At 36.4% G+C, this 23,328-nt stretch overlaps 1 protein-coding gene across 1 annotated transcript in view; it reads left to right on the forward strand.

Moving 5' to 3' along the window:
• The first annotated feature begins 10,092 nt into the window (after positions 1 to 10,092).
• Positions 10,093 to 23,328, forward strand: part of LOC145676155 (23 kDa integral membrane protein-like) — a 116,109-nt gene continuing 102,873 nt past the window's right edge. The window contains exon 1 of the mRNA XM_081747058.1: positions 10,093 to 10,344. Coding sequence (XP_081603184.1) covers positions 10,276 to 10,344 — 69 coding nt within the window. The 5' untranslated portion in view covers positions 10,093 to 10,275. The remainder of the gene's footprint in view (positions 10,345 to 23,328) is intronic.

Genomic DNA, 23,328 nt, shown 5'->3' on the forward strand with positions numbered 1-23,328 from the left:
CAAAACACGTCACGATCACTTTAAACTGGCCCATTCGAACTGTTGAACGCTTTGAATGTTGTAACTGCTTACGACTGCAACCACAACACTTCAGACTGTAACTTGTTGATAGAAACCAATATCGCTGTATTAGAGACCTGCACGGGCCGGGCTCGGACTCTGTTATTTCTTTGGGCCGGGCCGGGCTGGGGCCGAATAGTTATTGACTTTCGTTAAACGATAATTAGAATAAAGGCAAACGCTGAAGAAGTGTGCCCGTGAAAAATGTTACAAAATAAAACTTTTAAAATTTATCGGGCCCGGGCCGAAAAATTCGGTTCGTGCATGTCTCTGCGCTGTATACAACTGAAACACCACTTTCAGAACTTTCTCCTCCACTAATGTCATCTGCTGTTCAACGGTGATATCATACTTCAACTGTACAGTAAACAAATGAAGGATCCTCTATTGGTGGTTTAACCCTTAACTCACATGTTTTAGAACTCCTAAATTAGGGCTGCAACATCAGCTTTGCATTTTACGGGCGTGAGTCTAATAATTTGAACACGTCTGTACACATTTGATTGATTAATGACAGTAGGAAATTACTTTTGCAGTAGTGGTTGATACTATTTGTTAAATAATTATCTACCATTAATATAAATAATGGAAAATATATTAAACTCTTTATTGTACCTTCTTGCGTTTATATATTTTTCAAAATTTTTGGGTGGGTCCGTGCCTACCCGCTAAAGCCGCCACTGATTGTAACACCCTGTACATGTAAATATACTGTAGATTTATGAAACGAAATGTGGAGAAAGATAGGGACACTTTAAATGTATTAATATTGTATTGCATAATGAAAGTTTCCTGTATATGAATTTCAAGAGTGTATATATATATATATATATATATATATATATATATATATATATATATATATATATATATATATATATATATTGTGTGTGTGTTCCCGTGTATGTGTTTATTTCATTGTTCACGTACTAATTCAGGTGTTTTTATTATTGTAGTAGAATAGCATATTTTGCGGTTTGTTAGAATTGTCTCCTTTCTAAGTGATTTGTTCTTAGGAAGCTAAATTTGTAATAATACGTGTTACAAGACCTATGCGACAATTTTCGGAAGATTATTCCGGACACGAAAGAAAGACTTTTTGAACTTTAATGCAACTAGTTTCGGAGCTGCAAGATGCCGAATGCGTAGGAAATTGAATTTCAAGGGAATATAATTTTAAAACTACTCAATGTAGAGAGCGCGGCTTCCTAAATTACTGTCGAAGTCATATCTTTTCTATTTACAAATGTTTGTTTCAAAATTATGTATTGTGTCCGGAATAACCTCCCGAAGTTTGTCGCATACGTTTTGGAACACCCTGTACATGTACATATAGCTTTATTAAGCTTTTAAAAGTATTATGGAGCTTACAAAACGAAATGTGAGGAAAGATAGGAACACTTTAAACTTATTAATATTGTATTACATAGTGAACGTTTCCTACGAATTTTAAAAACGTATGGTTTTTTTTTTTCCTTTTTCACCTAATGATTCAAATGTTTTTGTTGTTTAGTGTAATATATTTTGCCTCTTGGAACTCGCATTTCTATTGCATTTGTACTTGACGTAAGCTAAATTAGTAATAATACACAGGGTGTTACAAGATCTATACGGCAAATTTTGGGAGGTTATTCCTCTCTCTCAGACAAAAAGTTCTTTTGAACTTTTGTTTAGTCACATTGACACCCGTTTAGTGACACGTTGAAAGGATTGTCACTCCGTTTGACATTTCAGTTTTGTAAACTTGACATTCCAGAAGGGCGAAATTTGACGTCATTCTGGAGTTTTCTGCAATCTGTTATTTTTTAGGTAGCTAAGCATAGCTTTCCTTTTCTTTCCTCTCCCCCCTCCTTTTTTTTTTTTTTTTTTTGAATTTTCTGTCATTTGTACTTCAAGGAAACCAAATTAATAATAACACTATTACGTACTGTATATATGGAACTATTACTTATACAAGTAAAATAAATCAGTATATTCTGTACCCCGAATTATTATTAAATATTTAAAATTTGACGAATTCTGTTATTACTTTTATTCCAGATAGGGAGATAATTGGTTAGAATCTTGTACCTAGAATAGTACCTTAGGTACTTTGATTAGTCAGTACATGTACAGTACCTATCTTGGGTAGTACTTTGGCTATCTATTACCTGATACCTGTTACCGATACAAATTTGAGTCAGTGCCTTGTACCTGTACTAAGTTATAGGAAATCGTGCCTAACCCAATAGTGATTATCTTCTGCAGATATTTCTGCGTCTGGGTTCTTCGGCGATTACACAACCCGGGAAAGTGGAGGTGGAAAGAATATAAAAGAAGAGAGCCCTCTCGTGGCTAAGCGGTTAGGGTACGTGCCTTTGGCGTGGGAGACCCGGGTTCGATTCCCGGCGCGAGCTCATGTGGTTCGGATTCCACGTTAATCAGTAGGTCCACGTCTCATATAGCCTCGCTGCTGAACGAAACGCTAAATTAAAATCAAATCAAAAATATAAAAGAAGAGATCCGTGTCCCCCAAATGATTTCCTGGATCCAACAAATGACCGACTTCTAAAACATTATCCTAAGATTACTTCGCTTCAGTTATTTAAAAATAACAAACTGTACATATAATTAATAATTTACGGAAGTTGCAGCTTCTTTAACCCAAATAAAAAAAAAAAAAAACTTGTGCATCAATTATATCCAAATTTAAAGGAAAAGGTTTAGATAATGGAACTATATTATTGCATACCATTTATAATTTTTCGAGTGTGTAATTCTTCTTTAGATTTGTGTCAACATAAACTGCATAATAAACATATGCACTTTGAAAAATACTTTTTTTGACAGCAGATTACACAATTTATTTGACTTATTGACAGTTTGAAGACAAACGTTTTAGCAAGGTACTATAAATACTGCCATAAAACAATGGTACTAAACTGCTTTATAAGTACTTTATATTTTTATATGCTATAAGTAGTGTTTTAAAAAACATATTTTTTTATTGGATGGAAAATTTGATGAAAAACGCTTTTATTCTGTTTTGCAGGGATTTTTTTTTTTTTTTTTGCTACTTGGTGTAAAACAGGAAGTGAGATATAGATGTTAATAAAAAAAATATGGTGTTTTTTAATCACGAATAATAAATAAATATTTTTGTCAGTAAATCTTAGTCTTATATAGATAAGTTCTGTGTACAAGGGCTTAAATTGAAATAGTTATACACAAATTTATGTTTTTTCGGGGTAGTAGTTCTTGGTTAAGCATAATAAAAACTACCTGGTACATAATATTTATGGAGAAAAAAAAGAAAAAAGCTAAAAAAAATATAGATTTTTCGGACGGAAACTAAAATTTTCCGTTTTTTCAGGCCTCAAATTTTTTAACCTTTGTATATTGTAGCTGCCCCTCCTAGATAAACCTGCTGGCTACACCCCTGTTCTAGTGTAATGTAATCCGATCTACATTCATCCCCCACCCATGGGCATAACTACTATGGCAGAAAACTAAAGGGGCCCATAGACGATCCATGGTTTGTACAAACATTAAGTTTGTGCAAACACTGTGTTTGCGCAAACTCTCTGCCATACACGATTCTACTGTTTGTACAAACTTCAGTTCAATTTTGAGTTTGATCGCGTAAATATATCCAATGAAGCAGTTTGTTTAGCTATAATAATGGCTTGTGCATGGAAGGGAAAAAACCCGCGAAACCAAAAAGGAAGAACAGGTTGTGGATGAGAGAGTGGTTCAAGAAACGGTCTAGTTTAGTCATCAAAATTTAATTGCCGACAGGCACGTAGCCAGGATTTCGTAATGGGGGAGGGCCATGATATGAAATACGGTGGTCGATCATTCTAAAGTTTTTTACTGGAACATATATTGGTTCGTTTAGCAAGGATTTCGTAACGGGGCCGTGACTTGAAATTCTGAAGGCCCAGGAGCTCGATCAATCTAAAGTACTTTACTATCAACATATATCGGTTTGTTAGGACAATAAAATGAGGATATGTTGTCAAGTATTTAATAACAAACCATGAAGAAATCTCGAGTAAAATAATAATAATAATAATAATAATAATAATAATAATAATAATAATAATAATAATAATAATAATAATAATAATAATAATAATAATAAAACGTATTGAAGATTTTACAATATTTACGTCCTTTCTCAGTTTATTCAAATATAACAATTTTCCTTTCATTATGACCTCAACTATTATAAGAAGTACATATTCACTATTATAAACAGTACATACTCAATAATGTCTTGTAAAGTATTTTACAATATTTGCGTTCCTTCGTTTCCCGGCGGGAGCTCATGTGGTTAGGATTCCACGTTAATCAGTAGGTCCACGTCTCATATAGCCTTGCTGCTGAAAGGGACGATAAACTAAACTCAACTCAACTATATTTGCGTTCCTTTCTCTGTTGAATCAAATGTTAACAGAACTTTCTATCCATATAAATTTTTGTTTTTATTATTCCGTCAACTACTGTCTGTTCCAAATAACGTCAAAAGAGCAGTAGAAAATTGTTTTTGAAATAACATGTTTGATACTGTAAGGATGCGATGAAAAATTATGATTTTAAAAAATGTCCACGCAATTACACAACGGCACTATGCTTTCGGAAGCTTGAAATCTCCCTGACTAGTAGCAGAAATTCTGACAATTCCGTAACTTTTATAGAAATTGCAAATTCCCTGTCTCTTCCAGGATATCTCGCTCACCTCGCCACCATGTATTGCAAGTAATACAAATTTCCTCATGAGAAAGAGTAACCAAAAGCTTCCTGTAGTTTATTTTTAACGCTGATCCTTTTTTTTCTCATTTCATTTTGTTTAATCTTCCCTTATTTTTTTTCATTTCTGGACTCGAAGGAGGGATCCTGACCCCCCTAAACCCCCCTTGGCTACATGGTTGTTACCGAGCTTGAGATAAGTTCGACTGTGGTCTTATTTACGAATGGATTTAACTATATTTGGTAAAATATTGGAAATGGGTACTCCTCTTATTCGAGAAAAGGATACAAATATGAAAGATGCAGTATCTCGCGAGCAGAGGTTCTTTGACACTTTGCATTATCTTGCGTGCGGAAACACGTACGAGGACTTAAATTTGAAACAGCCATTGCACCCCAGACGCTTGGACAAATTATTATAGAAACGTGTGAGGCCGCATTTTTCAGATTCCTGTTTTTATAATCTTCACTCTTTACCTTCCACAGTTCAGGTAAATTTCGATACAGTTCAATAAATTCTTGCCAGAATTCTTGAATCCTATTCATTAACGCCACAGCGCGAGAAATAATCGTTTCTACATAAGGTCTCCTACCTATAGGGCCCATACACGGTCCACGGTTTGTGCAAACAATTTGACCGTGTATGGTGCTGTATGAACTGTTTGCGCAAACTTTTTCCACATCGAACTCGTTCAAAAATTGTTTACACAAACATGATGTTTGCGCAAACACGTGGACCGTGTATGGGCATGTTTGTGCAAACACGAGCTTTATTTCCGAGTAAGAGGCCTAGTGTACAGACGCTTATTTCTTGCGTTATAGCGTCAATGAATAGGAATCAACAATTCTGGAGAGAATTTATTGAACTTTATCGAAATTTACCTGAACTGTGGAAGGTAAAGAGTGAAGATTATAAAAACAGGAATCTGAAAAATGCGGCGTATGAGAAACTGGTGGCTAAAATGAAGAAAATGGATTAGAAAGCGGATAGATAGTCAGTGAGGAATACAATCAATTTTCCAGTATTTCACCACATGTAGTTGAATCCATTCGTAAATAATTTTTATAGTCCACAGTCGAACTTATCTCAAGTTCGGATATTACCGAAGTAAATTTTGATGATTAAACTTAGACCGTTTCTTGAACCACTCTTTCATCCACATCCTCTTCTTCTGTTTTGGTTTCGCAGGTCTTTCCGCTTCCAAAGCACAAGCAATTACTATCGCTAAACGAGCTGCTTCAGTGGACATGTTTACGTGATCAAACTCAAAATTGAACTGAAATTTGTTCAAACAGTTAAACCGTGTATGGCCGAATGTTTGCGCAAACACAGTGTTTGCACAAACATGATGTTTGCACAAACCGTGGATCATCTATGGGCCTCTTTAGAAATAAACCTCGTGTTTGCACAAACATGCCCATACACAGTCCACGTGATTGCGCAAACATCATGTTCGTGTAAACAATTTTCGAACGAGTTCGATGTGGAAAATATTTGCACAAACGTTTGCGCAAACAGTTCATACAGCTCCATACACGGTTAAACTGTTTGCACAAACCGTGGACCGTGTATGAATCCTATAAGAGATGAATCCTAAGTTTTCGGAAACGCAACCATTGCACGTACTGAATAAAGTGTGTAACGCAGTGGTTTTCATTTCATGAATTTTTGGTGATTGTATGCATTTACACATTATTCACAGATATAGCAGTCTTTTTTTGTAATTAGAGCTCAGATATTTGCTATAATTACGACTCGCTCTTTAAAAAATACGATAAACTAAAAACGCGTAAAAAAATGCTTGTCATAAACGTGGAAAATGCACTGAAAGAGCCTTAAAATATATTATGACGTCAAATATTATTCTAAAATATGCTATTTTCACTGTACCTTAGCTGAGATTTACTACAAATATTTGAATTAAAGTACGTCAAAATAAGTTTGAATTAAAGTACGTCTCCTTGCAACGTAAAATTATACCTACGCAATACTTTTATGATATGTTTGATACAGCGAAACAAAATTATAGGTTCACACGAGAGGTCATTGTTGAACTGTAGTGCAGTTTTTATATAGTGCGAATGTTATATCGACTTGTGGAAAAACAATAGGGACACTGTAGTCGCGTTCTTCTTCTTCTTCTTCTTCTTAATAATAATAATAATAATAATAAATAATAATAATAATAATAATAATAATAATAATAATAATAATAATAATAATAATAATAATAATAATAATAAAACTGAAAAGCGCGAAAAAATGTGCAGAAAAGTTCTAAAAAGGCAAACAGCAAGAATGCCAAAAATATTTTTACGATGAAAGTCAAGAGCGTTATTTTTCTCATTATATGGACAGCTAATGTATTTTGTTTTGTTCCCGACATATATATATATGTATACATACTTGCCCTAGTTATAATTAAATTATCTACCATTCTGCTACGGAGAATGTTGATTATGGGTCGTCAGAAAGTCTTCGGTATTATCTTGCAGGGGCTACCCTCACCCTTCTTTTCTCTTCGCATACTTTGAACAATTCGAACTGGCTCTTCTATGCGCCACGACAATCGTGTCGTATGGATGGATTTGTTAGCTGATGGGCACTTGATGCTTCTATGTTCGAGCCAAACAGGTTTTCAGCATTACCCCCTGCAAGCAAGTGTCAACTTCTCCCTCCCCCTGCCCGTTGCATTTCGAAGCAGATATATGCGAGCAAACAGGACAAAAGAGGTCTTCGCCGGGATTTCACGGATTCTCGTCCACACCACAATTTCCGCAGCACTCGCCCCACACAGAATAGTTTGTTTCACCCCCAAGTCCAAGACTTTCTCGTCAGCTGAGCCGTTGGCTTCAACGTGTAGAATGTACGGACTATTTCCTGACTCGGATTCTGACCATTGCGGCGGTGCAAGGGATTTTGGCTTGAGAGAATCTGTCAATCTCGTGACGTACCTGCTACGTCAGTGGTAAAAGCCACGCAAATAACATCTCAAAAATCACGCCCTTTTTACCCCTGTTCCTCGGTTTTAAGTTTTCTCGCTTGTATGACGGAGCCTTAAAACGTTAACCGCACTACCTCGCTGTATTGCAAACTAATGCACTAAAATAATAATAATAATAATAATAATAATAATAATAATAATAATAATAATAATAATAATAATAATAATAATAATAATAATCAACATGTCCATTTCTCGGATCTGCTCGCATCTCTTGAGACTTAATTTTGACCCAATTTTCTTTATGAATTCTCTGGCGTCCTGGTTAAAAACTCCCATGGTTTCAGTAGCATAAGCGATGAAAATATCATCTTCCTTTAGTTTGGAATATTTCGTGTGTTTTCGCTTACAGACTGTCTCAGCAGCATTTCTACCTCTTTGTATGTTGAAGGTAAATGAAAAGGTGCAAGTGTGTCTACACATGTAATGTCTCATACCAGTCGTTCCCCCCCCCTTTTTTTTTTTTTTTTTTTTTTTTTGAAAAGGTTAATATCACTCCATCTGGTCGTTTCCCATCATCTCGAGACATTCCAGTTGATTCTAAAATACTTGGAACATCAATACTGGCAAGAGGTCGTCTTGTTATATTATTTAGCTCTGCATTACGAGAAATTCGACCTCCACTCCTAGAGCAGCTTAATACATATAAAGCTTTTTTCATAGAACTGTTCTTGAAACTGTGACAGATATTTAAACCGAGACGTAAAGCGACACAAATTTGAAAAGTGTTGCTGTCCAAAGAAGTACCAATACTTTTCAACGGTGTAGCCTATAGCCATGCTTCAGATTCTTTTCTATATAGGGATATAAAACGGACAATATCATAAGTATTTTCAGGGATCAATTCGCTATTTATGCAAGTTCTTTGTATTTAGTAGTGTATGTTTACAGTTAGCTAACTGGATGCAGTTAGCTAAGAATAGAAATCAGTGGAGAGCTTTTGTGAACGCGGCATTGAACCTCCGGGTTCCATAGGCCATAGAGTTAGTTAGTTAGTTAGTGCATGTTTGTCCTCATTGCATACAATTTAACATGAATAATTGCATAATATATTACAGTGATTAGGGAATATTTTTTCAATCAATTATATAGCACATTTCACTTGTTAAAACGTAAAATATATATATTTGAACTTGCGTACAGGACAAGTTGGGCGCAGCACTCGAAATAATTGTTGAAAATGAAACATTATTTTCCATTTGCTTTACTAGACTTAAATCTGATTTAAACTATTCGCTGGACAAAACAGTATGTTTGTTGTCAAAATTGTTAACGTGTAAACAGTTTCGCCACTATCCACTTTATCAGACACTATCAGTAGATGAAGCCAAGTGGATAGTGGCGAAACTTACCCGTTAACAATTTTGACAACACACGTATTGTTTTGCCCAGCGAATAGTTTAAATCGAATGGAAAATCATATTTCTTTTTTCATTAATTATCTTTTTATTGTCCTCTAAAAGATTTGTGCTCGACAACATGGCGTTACTTTACTTAATTAACATAGATTAAATTCAAGATGGCCACCAAAAATAATTGTTGAAAAATTAAAAACTTTTACGACTTGCTTGTAAGTAGAGTTCCCGGGTGTATGGCATAAAAGCTACAATGCAAAAACACAAACCAACCTGTGTTAGGTGGTCACTAAAACGTGCTATCTAAGTGAGTCGCGAGGGTGTTAGCCGTATAGAGTATAAGCGTAGGCGAGGGTAGTGAACACAAGTAAGTTTTCGCAATGATATGAGTTTCAATAACAATATATTGTACTGGTTTCACATTAATAACGATTCACTTGTAAATATAAAATACAGCTTTTGTACGGTGAGTAGAAGTACTTCATCGGTGGAAAATAGTATATAATACCGTTACCTTCCATATACACCTTATTTAGCACTCGTAAAGCACTTGTGATAATTTTACACTAGTTACCCTACACTTGTAAACGTAAAATACAAAGGTATTACTCTGTATTTAATTCTGCCGCCTGCTAATAGAATTGTTCCTTAAACCATATCTTTCCATGCAGAGTATTGAGTTTTATCTTAAATTTTGGAAAACATGATGCGTAAACTTGACCTGCACCTGAACTTGTTTTTTAACTGTAATCGAAGATTATATTCTAATATATAAAGAAATCATATGCGGAATATCATCATTTCCCCAAAAAAATTCCATCCATTTTATAGGAAGGTTAAACTTCGCACATAGATAAGTAAAACAGGTTTTCTGGGCGGATGGCCTCATTATCATGCCAATAAAACACATACATTCTATTTTCAATAGGAAAAGAAAGAAAGAAAGGACTCTATTATTTTCCATTATTAGGGACAGCGTTGAAGATTAGTAACCTAGTTGTTTTTATTAGTGAATTAGTTTTCTATTAAACCCAAGAAGTGTACACTGGCTCTCGTGTACTATTCTTGCATATTAATTCAGATAACGAGGCTATAGTTAATAATTAGCTAGAAAAGCTTTGGACATGATGTGTTTCATCTTGTCACGGGAGTGCATAGAATGTCTTCTATCCCTTTCTACGATCCTACATGGGGTAAGTAATCACAACACGAGAAATGTTTTCATCTCCATAGTATAACATTAATCACAATTCGAGAAATGGTAATAGTATACATGAGAACCCTCTGATCTGCGTTTCTTCTGTGTTCTATTACCACTTCTACATGAAATACCATAAATTTTCCACATAGTGCTATAGTAAGAAGTTTTCATGTGCACAAGGCATGCGGTATGCGTTAAATTCCCCCCCCCCCCCACACACACACACATAGTCATAGATAAAGTACAAGGGCACTACACAAGCAGATATAAAGTACAGGTACGTTCTTTTTTTATTTCCGTATCAGTCGATAAGTAAATAAAAGTCGCTTTGTTACCCCCTTTGTAAGTTCGTACATGCTCAATGAATAATCCCTAAAAGTAGGAGCGTCCTACTCCTTCGGGAACTGATGCAGCTTCATGTATACTATATCCCGAGAAATATTTATGATATGCTCCAAAGTATAACATACATTCTGTAATATATATGTCCAAAAGGCATTTATACCGAAGTTGATCGTTGCCCTGGTTTTCAACAAAAACACGTAATAAAAGCTACGAAAATTTTAAAATATTCGGCCTAAGTTTAGCAGAAGGGTTCCAGCTCTTTCCTCTAAAAAATGTTACAATTTTGGTAATTTCTGTTAACATTCGGTTAGTTTAGGGTAGGTTAGGTTAGGTTAGGTTAGTTTAGCTTAGTTTAGTTTATGTTATATTAGTGTAGGTGTCCCGCATAATTTTCCCAAAAATGATAGAATTTCGCTTATTTCTACTAATATTAGGTTAGTTCAGGTTAGCTTAGGTTAGTTTATATTAGATTAGGTTAGATTTGGTTACGTTATGTTACGTCTAAGTACTTACACCATTCATTTCTCCTGTAAATTTTCTTTGTGGACCCCTTGTACTAAACATACTCCAAATATTCAATTTTTACTTTAAATTCACAGATTTTCTGTTTCCTTTCGTTGCCTCGGGGTGAAGTTATATGGAAAGGGTTAAGCTAGGTGAGGTTAGGAGAACGTTTCTGTACAGCTGCAGCCATGTTCAGAACACAAATGTTTGTTATTTTCCTACAACCCAACTATGTGGTAATCTTGGGCCAAGTAGTTTCCTCCGCTTCCCAAATAGTTCCATGTTTATAACTGCTTACAAATAAATAAACACAACTTCTGCTCTCCTTACGTATTATGTATCAAGCACACAAACGAGCAAATATATGTATATGTGTATTGTTACCGACTCTTTGTGTAACCGCGAACAGTTTAATGACATGTCCAAAATGAAGTTTCTTCATTACAAATCGATCCTGATTACAAATAACAGCCCAGTTATCTAACAGCGATTACTTATATCCACTGCTACATAGATTTAGAATATATGACAAAAATATAATGGGTACAAAAATGATTGTTCTTTTATAAAGTGTTTTCTTATGTAATAATTATAAGTTGCAGATTAATAATACGAATGTCATTTTTTGAAAGTTACAGGTAGAGTCTATTAGTTCACGAAGAAGGTCCGTTAGCACCAGCTCTAATATCTCCTACCGAAGTCGGTGACATGGTCTATAGGAGGCGAGTTGATGTGGTGAGGGAACTACCTAGACGATGATAGTTGGGCACAGCATAAGAATAGTCCTTCGTTTTTCTTAATTTAAATGATTCCCTAAGACGTTCTTAATTGTTATTACCGTAGGGCATTTACCCAAATAATTGCGTAAGAATTAATAATACCCATGCAAACTGATATGCCCTGTGAATGATTACGTGTTATGCTATTATATGCAATTATTTAATCACAAAATTCGCGTGGGTATTTTTAAGGTTCTTTTATTTCCTCCCGTATTTTCATTCCAGCATTTATTTCATAATCATTCGTCTTTATTAATCATCAGGTTTCTCTAGTCTGCAGGACATAAACCTGAGACGTAACACTGAAAAAAATTCGTTTCCTTTGTTTTTCGTTTGTTTATTGTAAACCTCTTTAGCTCACACACAAAAACTACCTTCAGACACATTTTGTATGGATATAATCTAAATCTCCTACGAATCTTTTATGATTGTACACTCATCGTCGAAAATTCGTTAAAAAATGCGACAGATGTTTGAGCGACATGGGCGAACATAATGGTACGTCACACTTTCTAATTTTCTAGCAAACTGGGAAAGAGGGTTGACCATTCCTATGCAATGCAATGCAATGACACATACCAAATCAGCTTCTCCCGCCTTCTGCAGGTAAAGTTATGAAACAAAACTACCTACATACTCTTCTGTAGTTCGATCACAGCCTATTCCACCTAACAATTCAATTTTATCGGAAGTGGCGCTTAGCGTTATGTTCACCGGAGCCGATCATTTCATTTTACACATGTAACATTGTTAATGGTAAACTATCTTTCTTCTTTAAGTCTGTATATATGTGAAGTAACAACCCAGACATTACAGTGATTAGGCTGAGGAAAAAAATATTTGGAAAATACACTAAGAACGGCCGAAATGAGAAGCGATTATATGCAACTACAGTTGCATAAGACATATCCTAGTTTCCATATCTATTTTAGGGGGTCACAAATACAGTTTATGCACCGGAAAATACCGATGTTTCCACTTTTATGCGTCTCTTGATCATTCACATTTTCTTCCCAATTCAACTTCCCGTCAGCATGAATAAACCCAATGGTGCGTGTATAGCTACATCGCATTGTAGATGTACTTGGTCATACAAACTTTACATCTTATCCATCTGCAACCAACTTCCACTTTCTTTGTACTTGAATGAAAAATGTGTGCTATCGTATTTGCATACTTGAGTAAGTAATTTTTTTCGACTGCGTTACCACTTTTCGAGGAAACATTAATTCATCAGTGAACTTTTAAAGTAAAAGTTTTATGCAGAGAAAGAAGTTTGTGTGAGTTCTCTCACCACGTTGTTCAAAGTAAAAAAACAGAGTTCAAGCTGGAGTTCGTTTTGTTTCTTTGTGTGTCGGTGTGAGTAGGAGTTCTTCGAATCCTTGCTCAACTACTACTGAAGAAATAGATTTTCCTTTTATAGATATATTTCCAGGCTAAAAAGAATGAAAGAACTTTACAAGACTGGAGGATTCGATAGAGCTAACGCCGAGACAACCAAATCCCCGTATAATGTAGTTTCATGTAATTTTTTCTTTATGTTTCTTTTTCCTTTTTTTCTCTGTTCTTGTTCCAAAGAAAATAATCTGTAGACGAAGTTTTGTGAGTTAACTTGAACTGAATAGCTTTAAAGAATGTTTAGAGCTGGAATTTTAAAGGCAATATTGTTTCCTGGTTAATTAACCCTTCTTGACATAAACTTATGTGAACCTATTTTTTAAAAGGCAGAAAAAAACTTCCTCATTTTATTCTCCATTTATTTTTAATGTTTCGAAATATATTGTTTTACTGAAAAATTCAATAAATTTACTTCAAACCTGTAAAGCTGTATGTAGCAACATATTCATTTCAAATTGCACTCCCTAATTAGCAAATGATCCCGAGTTCAATTCCCAATGGGTTTGGAGCTTGATTAGAATGAGTTAATGTTGAGTTTAATGTCCCTTTCAGCAGCGAGGCTATAGGAGACGTGGACCTAATGATTAACGTGGAATCTGTACGACATAAGTTATCGCCGGGAATCGAACCCGGGTCTCCCACGCCAAACGCTAACCGCTTAGCCACGAAGGAGCTGTGCTTGACTAGAATCATAGGGCAATTAATAACGTACTTGAATTAACAGGTAGCGAGCTTTGATTTAGAGAGAAAAAATAGCCGATGGGGTTGCTGTTCTGACCATACATCACTGAAATGAACGTTGTCTGATAAAGCATTCGAATTATTAATGATCGTTATTATTTACATTATTTAAAACATTGGTGGAATTATAGGAACACCTGGGAGAGCCACAAGAAAGCACAAGAGCATAATGTTATCTATCACGAACACAAACGGAAATTGTTGATGGGGTTATCAATTCACTGGAAGCGGTGCAAATAAACAATTTCCGGTTTTAACATTAACTACTATCGAGTAGAACGGTAATTGATAGCGAAGAAGGAATTTACTGAAACCGATTAAGCACCCTAAAAATACGTTTCTTCTCCATCTTTAACTTTGTACTAAAACCGGAAGCATTACAAATCCAAAACAACTTACCCCTCCAATAGACTGAAATAGTGGTGACGTCATTTCCTCTCCGTTACCATGGTGATCGCCATTTTGTTTTCTATACAAACGTGAGTGTGTAAATGAGGTGTTGAGTAAACAATGGCTGTGAAATTATTTAGAATTTTTAAATACTTTGAGAACGAAGTAAAGTTGGTGGAAAAAGGCGAAAATGCTCTTGAATCAAATAACGTGTCTTCTGTAATGTATGATGGTGAATTTAAATATTTAAAAGGCAGAGTGGAGGCAGACATGAAGAACTGAAGTTGAGGTAAGTTTGTATCCATTATTTGTTAATATAAATGCCTCGATGTATTGCACAGAAGGGGAACAAACCTTATGTAAAGATCGTGTTGATTTGTCTGTATCATGTAATATTAAATTGTGTGTTCTGATCGAATCATATTTGCTCAGTTATTTTGCCTTAGTAATTTTACGTTTACGATTAAGAATTTTATGTTGCCTACTTAATATCGAAAATCTTTAGTAAAGAATTCTAGGATATTGCTTGTTCCATTTCTGCTCAATTACATTAATGCTTACAATCAAATACATAACATATCACCATTTATGCGTTATTTCTCAGCCTTCGCTCGTGTTCGTATAGAAAATAAAATGGCGATTACCATGGCAACGAAAAAGATGTGACGTCACACTATTTCAGTCTATATTTATCTACATACAGGGTACAGAATTTCCGGTCGCTATTGATGACTAGAAATTTAGAGCTGGCGACTAGTGTTCAGTAGGAATGGTTTCTGTTCTGCCTGAACTCACAGGGCTGTGCAGTTTCTGTTTCGCACGAAAATAATTGTCACTGAGTGACAGAAAAGTCGAAACATAAAGAGAAAACACGTGGGAGATCTCCCATAATTTGTACGTGAGAGATATACTGCTACCATCATTTTTGGATTAGCGAGTGCGTCTGACTATGAAATTTTGCGACCTGTTTACATAGATCAAAAGTGATATGACAGCTAGAAGCAATTGTTTGAAATCGATTCAGTGTTCTAAGAATACTTGACATCTTTCGTTATAACAATCTGTTCAGGCCTGAAGTGACAGAAATCAGCCTCTTCCGCTTTCAATGTGGACTGCCAGAGAAGCAGAAACGGTAACAGATAGGGAAAAAGCGATCTTCTGCAATCAATTAAGGGTCCCAACCAGTGGCGTATTTACGATTTTGTTTCGGGGGAGGCTTTGCTAACTTTCGGAGGGGGTGGCTTTACCTGGAAATGTGAAAATTCTGCAAGATATTTCATTTACTTTACTGTAGTAAGTAAGATTTCAGAGGGGGGCTTAAGCCCGGAAACCCCCTTAAATACGCCACTGGTCCCAACAATATATATATTTCGTCTCCATTGTAACCCCTCTACTGAAACATATCAACTATCACTTCCAGTTTCAATATTATGAAAATATCACGCTACACAAAGCGAATTTCTTAATGTGATTCAAAAGTAATACTATTTCTTGTTTTATTAGATGTACAAAATATTTCACAAGAAATAAAGTTGAGTTAATTTTGAGTTTAACGTCCTTTTCAGCAGCGAGGCTATTGGAGGCGTGGACCTACTGATTAACGTGGAATCCGAACCGTATGAGCTCCAGTCGGAAATCAAAACCGGGTCTCCCACGCCAAAGGCACGTACGCTAACCACTTAGCGACGAAGAAGCTCAGAAGAAATAAATTTTGTGAGGTTTCGATATGATAATTCAAACATTATAATATGCAATTTAGAAGAAAGTTTCAATTTCATTGTAGTACATGTTGTTCCATGGGTAATGACGTAAGTTTTTGGGGAAAAGTAACTTTCGGAAGAATTTATTTTATCTTTCTTTTGAAAGCCCTTTTTCTTAACAAAAATAATCCGGTAGCTAATGGTCAATGTCTCATAAAACTTTGATCTCCTGCAACTGGACCCGTTCCCAAACACTACGAGAAAAAGAAAAAGGTTTTTGATAGCTGGATCGCGGTCTTGGCAACTTCTAAATGTTTACACAGCATCATAAGATCTTGTAAAAGAGAAGCCACAATTGAAATGGACTGTAAGAAAAACGTGATGTAATCTTTAAGTGGATAAACTAATGTCATTCTTTATCTTTTCTCAGTGGTGATTTCTTTCCTGAAGTCTCGTGTTTGTTGATTTAATTTCGTTTTTTTTTCTTTTTTTTTCTTTTTTTTTCTTTTTTTTTGGTTAAAACCAAGTGAGTTTTGTTTCGCAAAGTGTAACTACAATAGATAGTGGCGTATTTATGATTTTGTATCGGGAGGGGGGGGGGCATTGCTAACTTTAGTCCTTGAAATGTAAAAATTCTGCAAGATGTTCCATTTACTTTAATATAGTAAATAAAATTTCGGGGGGGGAGGCTTAATCCCGGAAAGTCCCCCCTAAATACGCCAGTAACAATAGACTTCCAAAACCTAAACTAGTCTTCTAATATTCTAATGAGAACTGATTAATCAACAAGTTTTAATAGGCGGAAGAAACTTCTTGTCTCGTCTCGAAAATGAGACGAGAGTCCGTACGAGAAGCGTATCTTCAAATTCGAGAACGAGAATAAAAAATAAAATATTTCAGTTTAACGTCCCACGTTTTATGTCCTTAAGGCTAACAAAGACGAATGATGTTGGAAGAATTAGTGGAATGAGAATATTGGAGGAAACAGGAGTACTGCCAGAAAACCCGGACAAGATAGTATCCACCGCATGGCCGTGTCGTGGGGGGGGCGAGCGGGGTGGCGCCTCCGGGCGCCGAAGTAAGGGGGCGAAAAATTCAAGAGAGAAAATGAAAAAAGATAGGAAAAATTGCTTGGAATGTATGTATGGGGGCGCCGTCGTATACTCTCGCCCCGGGCGCTGGCACGGCTCTGATCCACCGCAAACTTACTTGGTCGGGGATCGAAAACGCAACTCCACGCACCAGAGGTGAGTGCCCTATTAGTGAGCCACGGTGCCTTCTCCAGACAAGACGTGAAACTAGCATGAGTATGTTTCTTTTTTAAGAAGCCACACTTCATGTGTCTCCATGTGCTGTGGAGGACCTAAGGAGTTATCATTCGAAATTCTTCCTCTACTTTAACAGTCTTCGTCTGTCGCGTTTAGTGTTTCTTTCAGAAATAGCGTTCCGGGGGGGCCACTTATTATTCCGGGGGGCACTGCTGATACTATTCTATTTATTATTATATTATAGACGTATAGGCAGTGCTCCCCAAAAAAACAGGTCTGGAAGAAACACTTCGCGTTCCGGCTATGAAAGACTTGATTATTCCCCACAATGAGTTGACTGTTGTGGTGTTCAATGGTGAAGCCCAGGCTTCATTGCGATAATTACAATGGGGATAGAGATGTTGAAAAAAAAGCCCTATCCAGCAGCCTGGTAGAAGTTCCATGTAACTTTTAACCCACGGATACCTTACTGCTAGGATCGTGGGTTTTCACTGGCAAGACGTAAGAACAGCGCAGGCTAAACAAACATTCAATAGGAAAAGAGGACTACTAACATCAAGAAATGTGTTATTGGACGTTCGTAAACGATTTATTAAGACCCTGAGGTATGGAGCGTGGCGCTTTACGGATCAGAGATGTGGACATTGAGAAAAGCTGAAATATCCAAGCTGGAAGCATTTGAAATATGGTGTTGGTGCAGAATGCTACGCATATCATGGACCGAAATTAAAAGGAATGAAGACGTACTAAGGGAAGCTAACGAAGAACGAGAGATCGTGAAGATAATAGGAAAAAGAAGAAACAGCATGCTTGGCCATCTTATTCGGCACTCCGATTGGATCACCGTGCTAATAGAAGGAAAGGCAGAAGGAAAACCAGGAAGAGGAAGACCAAAGATAGAATATGTAGATGCAGTTACGAAGAAGAGGTCTTATCAAAGTATAAAACAGCTCTCCCAAGCGAGAGAAAAGTTTTAACATTTCCATGATGCCCACCAACCTATGGTTGAGGTGAACAAGAAGAATGTCGGATATATTGCTGTTATTTTGATTAAAGCCGGTGATCGGTACAAACTTCGTACCAGTCCCTTTATGACCCGTTTTTCAAATTTGTATCTAGTTCGAAGCAATTTCATCTAGTTCGAAGTTTAGATTTAAAAAGTAACTTTCATTCTGTAAATGCAAAACTATCACCTTTCAATGTCTATCAACGATTAATATATTGTGTCCATCAGTTTAGATAATTTTAAAGAGATGACAGGAACTGTATCAATGAAAATTTGAAATTTACTTGCAAGGAATTTTATAAACTTTTGAGAGTGAAAAAGGACTTCTTAAAGGAATTTTCTGTAGTTAAAGTATGAGTTTAAAGAATAAATTTCATTTTCTAAATCCATAATTGTCACGTAAAAATTAATATCCTTTTTTTTTTTTTTTTCATCTGTTTCGATGATTTTCCATGAGTGGGTCCGAACAGAGATACTTCACACTTACGAGGAAACCTATCCAAGTGTAACTCTGACTTCGAGTCGAGACTATGGCCGACCCTGTGCAAACGGGCAACTGCTCAAAATGTCAATACAACCTACCTCGGAAAATCTAGGCCCGCTTCTAAATCCGTTAAGTTGCGACAATAACAAAACAGAAAAACACGTTTAAAAGTGCAAGGGTTTGAAGTAAAGCAAACTGCTGCAGTCTCTCACAGAGTCGCATAAGACCTTATCCAAGTATAAGGGTGACTTCGAGTGACCAATGGACCATAGAATAACCATGACCATTGGATTTCGTGTCCTAGAAGAGAAAGGATACATTGTCAATCGCAAAAGTCATGGAGGGTGAGAAGGTCAAAAGGCAACGGTATGTGATTGGCGCATATGGACCCCAAATTCATAGATTGCTGTGAAACTTTTATCGGGAGATTTGATGAACGAGAAACATGATGGTAAAGACGAAAAGGAGTGACCTTGAAACTGTGAGGCAACTTGGAGAGGAGTGCGGTTGGAGAAAACTGGAATAATGGTGCAGAAATAAAATATACCGGAGGGTGCTTTTGATAGAGAAACTCTGCAGGAATTTGCTTCACTTCAATACCGTACACTTTTAAACGTTCTTTTCTGTTTTGTTATTGTAGCAACTTAACGGATTTAGAAGCGTGGCTATATATTTTCTGATTGACAACTTGGGGGCCGCGGTAGCTCAGTGGTAGAGCGTTCACCTCTGGTGCTTGGGGTCCTGGGTTCGATCCCAGCCGCCGCCAAGTGAATTTTGTGGTGGACAAACACTATGTGCGTGGATTTCCTCGAGGTTCTCCCGTTTCCTCCCACTTTCTTCATTCCACCATTTCATTCATTGCTCATCATCACTGTTTCCTTTAACCTAACCGGCATAATCGTAGGACGTAAAACTCTATTTCATTTAATTTCATTATTTGTATTGACATTTTGACCAGTTGCCCGTTTGCACAGGGTTATCGCAGAGAGTTGAGATTTGTTCTATCTTCTTTTATTTAACAGTAGCTTTCATAAAATATGCTACTTGACACCCGGTTCCATTTGCAAATTTTGAGTTGGACTCTACCTGGCACCCTGCGATTGCCCCAGAGACACAAATTTTTCATTCAAAAGGTGCTGGGCTCTCCACACAAATTTGGTGTATATTCGCTGAGTTTCCTTACCCGACCGTTTCCGAAAAAATCTGACTTTGTAATATATAGTATGGAGCTCAATTTCTAACTTTTCACACTTATATCTTCGCAACGGTTGCGATCGAGAATGTATCCCTTCTCGTGTTATGTTCTTTTGGGACAAGGTATCGAACGGCCATAGTCTCGACTCGAAGTCAGAGTTACACTTGAAGAGGTTCCCTCGTTAGACCTATATCACTGGGAATTTTCATTAGGAGCCGAGATTTTTTTATTTTCCGGAGTTGGCAACCTTCCATACCAGATAGTATTGCCTATGACCATGAAAGCACTGTTACCAATACCATAATTAAAATTACAGAAGTACTGCTCTGTGTGGTTCTCAAATCTAGAGATACAGGGATTTCTCAGAGACCCTGTACAGCACCACATCCGACTTCCTATCAACATTGGACTCAATTTTCGTTAGGAGTGCTTGCTTCTAGAATCGCTACGATTCGAGATTCTAGGCTATGTCGTCTTGGAAAGTGTATCTGTTCCTACCGTAAGACCTCAGTCTCGTCTCGCATATCGACAGGAAAATATTGTCTCATCTCGTCTGGTGAAAATCGCACTTACTTGGGACATAAATTCGAATAGTAGTTCTAATCCTATTTTAAACAGAAAGTTCCGAATTATACAGGGTAGGTCAAAACAAAGGACCCGATTTCAGAAATGTATTCTTTGTACCTTAATAAACATACGTTATTGGGACACATGTTCTGAGACATGTAAACTATCGAAGTTTTCTTCAAACATAACACAATAGTGTTTTATGTGAACACCTTGGGTAGTATGGCATAAGTTTTACATCTCTATCACGTGCCAAACCTTTTTGTAGTATGTTGCGATTAACATCATCAATTCATTTTATGATCGCTGCTGACTCTTAGGGATAACGTTCATAAGACCCAAAAATATGGGCACTAGCCCTAAATTTTAGGTCTTATGCCGTTTATGTGCCGGCAAATAATTTTTAGATCTTGTGCCGGCAAGTAATTTTTAGGTCTTGTGCCGTTCAGATCTTGTGCTGCCAAATGATTTTTAGGTCTTGTGCCGTTTAGCTCTTGTGCTGCCAAATGAGTTTTAGATCTTATGCTGCCAAATGATTTTTAGGTCTTGTGCTGTTTAGATCTTGTGCTGCCAAATGATTTTTAGGTCTTGTGCCGTTTAGATCTTGTGCTGCCAAATGAGTTTTAGGTCTTATGCTGCCAAATGATTTTTAGGTCTTGTGCTGCCAAATGATTTTTAGGTCTTTTGCTGCCAAATAATTTTTAGGTCTTATGCCGTTTAGATCTTGTGCTGCCAAATGAGTTTTAGGTCTTATGCTGCCAAATGGTTTTTATGTCTTGTGCTGCCAAACGATTTTTAGGTCTTGTGCCGTTTAGATCTTGTGCTGCCAAATGATTTTTAGGTCTTGTGCCGTTTAGGTCTTGTGCTACCAAATGATTTTTAGGTCTTGTGCCGTTTAGATCTTGTGCTGCCAAATGAGTTTTAGGTCTTATGCTGCCAAATGATTTTTTAGGTCTTGTGCTGTTTAGATCTTGTGCTGCCAAATGATTTTTAGGTCTTGTGCCGATTAGATCTTGTACTGCCCAATGAGTTTTAAGTCCTATACCACCAAATGATTTTTAGGTCTTGTGCCATTTAGGTCTTTTGCTGCCAAATGAGTTTTAGGTTTTGTGCCATTTCGGTCTTGTACTTAGTAAATTTCTGAAATCGGGTCTATCATTTTGGCTTGCCCTGTATAGCCTCCATATTGAAAGGAAATACTAAATTCCATTGAATCCCTCTATCTCCCGCTAGGATTTTCTCTTAGTTATAATGACGTTGATAAGAGGAATGACGTGAAAGTTAGCATGAAACACGTGTGTTGCCTGACCTTATATTGCCCTCTGGTATTGAACTGAAACAAGGCAAAATAAGAAGTAAAACAAAACAAATACTAAACCCAAAAGAAAATAAATAGTTGAAGGAACAAAAACAAAGCTTAAACTAACAAAAACAAAAGATGAAACTAACAAGAGCAAAACAACGGAAAGCTAAATATTATGTTATAATAAACCAAACTTACATTACAGCTGACACCATCTCCTTTCATTCTCTTTTGTTATAGCGTGTATCGGTTCAGTTGGAGCGAAGTTCGGAAACACTACCGTAAGAACTACATCACTGAGACGAAGACGCCCGGGAGAGTGAGATTTTAGGATTTGGAACCCCCACCGAAATACGACTTTTCTGTAAATTTAGTGTAATTTTAGGGGTATACAAATTTTAATATAATTTTGTCCTCCATATTGAATTTGAACCCCCGAAAAGATTTTGACCTGCTCTAAAATAAATTCCTCCATATGTTTCTGTTGAGAGATACCTAACTACTAAAAGGTGTCAAAAAAATTCAACTTTTGAAAGGCCGGAGATCAAACCAGAAACCCCAGGCACCAAAGCTAGGTGCTCTATATATCGATATTGCGAACTGTATATCCCGATTATGAAATAGCAACTCCTAATTTTGCTAAAATAGACTCCTTATTCTGCTCAATAATACAATCCGAGGAGGTATATTGGATTTGGAACAGAGGAATGTTCAGAAGCCGAAACTTCTTAAAGTAAATATGAAACTTTTCTAATACAGTGATACTACAGTGATAACATATTCTACTACAGTGATAAAATTAAAAAAATGTATATATATTTTATTTAATACCCGTATAAATGCAGAAAGAATAAAATCACTTTTAACCCTTTCACTGTGGAAGGCGACGGAAAAAAAAATCCCTAACCTGCGAATGTCGATTATAGTCGACGTGTTAAAATTTGTCTGTATCTTGGGTTTGTCGATTGTAGTCGCGAAAGGTTTTCTGTGTGATTTCTATTGTTTATCGAAAACAATAGAACACAAACAAAAATGAACGGTACAACTTTGGCGACTATTCTCGACAAAGCCAAGATACGGACAAACAAAGTTTAACACGTCGACTATCGTCGACATTCGCATGTTAAGGAAATTTGGTGCTGTCGACAAAAGTCGACTTCCTCTGTGAAAGGGTTAAATGTACTCGAATTTTGGACTTTCTCTAATTTCACGGAGAAGAAGGTAAACTATTGGGATTGTGTAATTGATGTTTAAAAATATACTGTAGGTCATAACAAGTACGTATTTTTATATGAC

This window comes from Thermobia domestica, chromosome 18 (genome assembly GCF_964235325.1).
Source record: "Thermobia domestica chromosome 18, izTheDome1.hap1.1, whole genome shotgun sequence".
Classification (NCBI taxonomy): Eukaryota; Metazoa; Arthropoda; class Insecta; order Zygentoma; family Lepismatidae; genus Thermobia; species Thermobia domestica.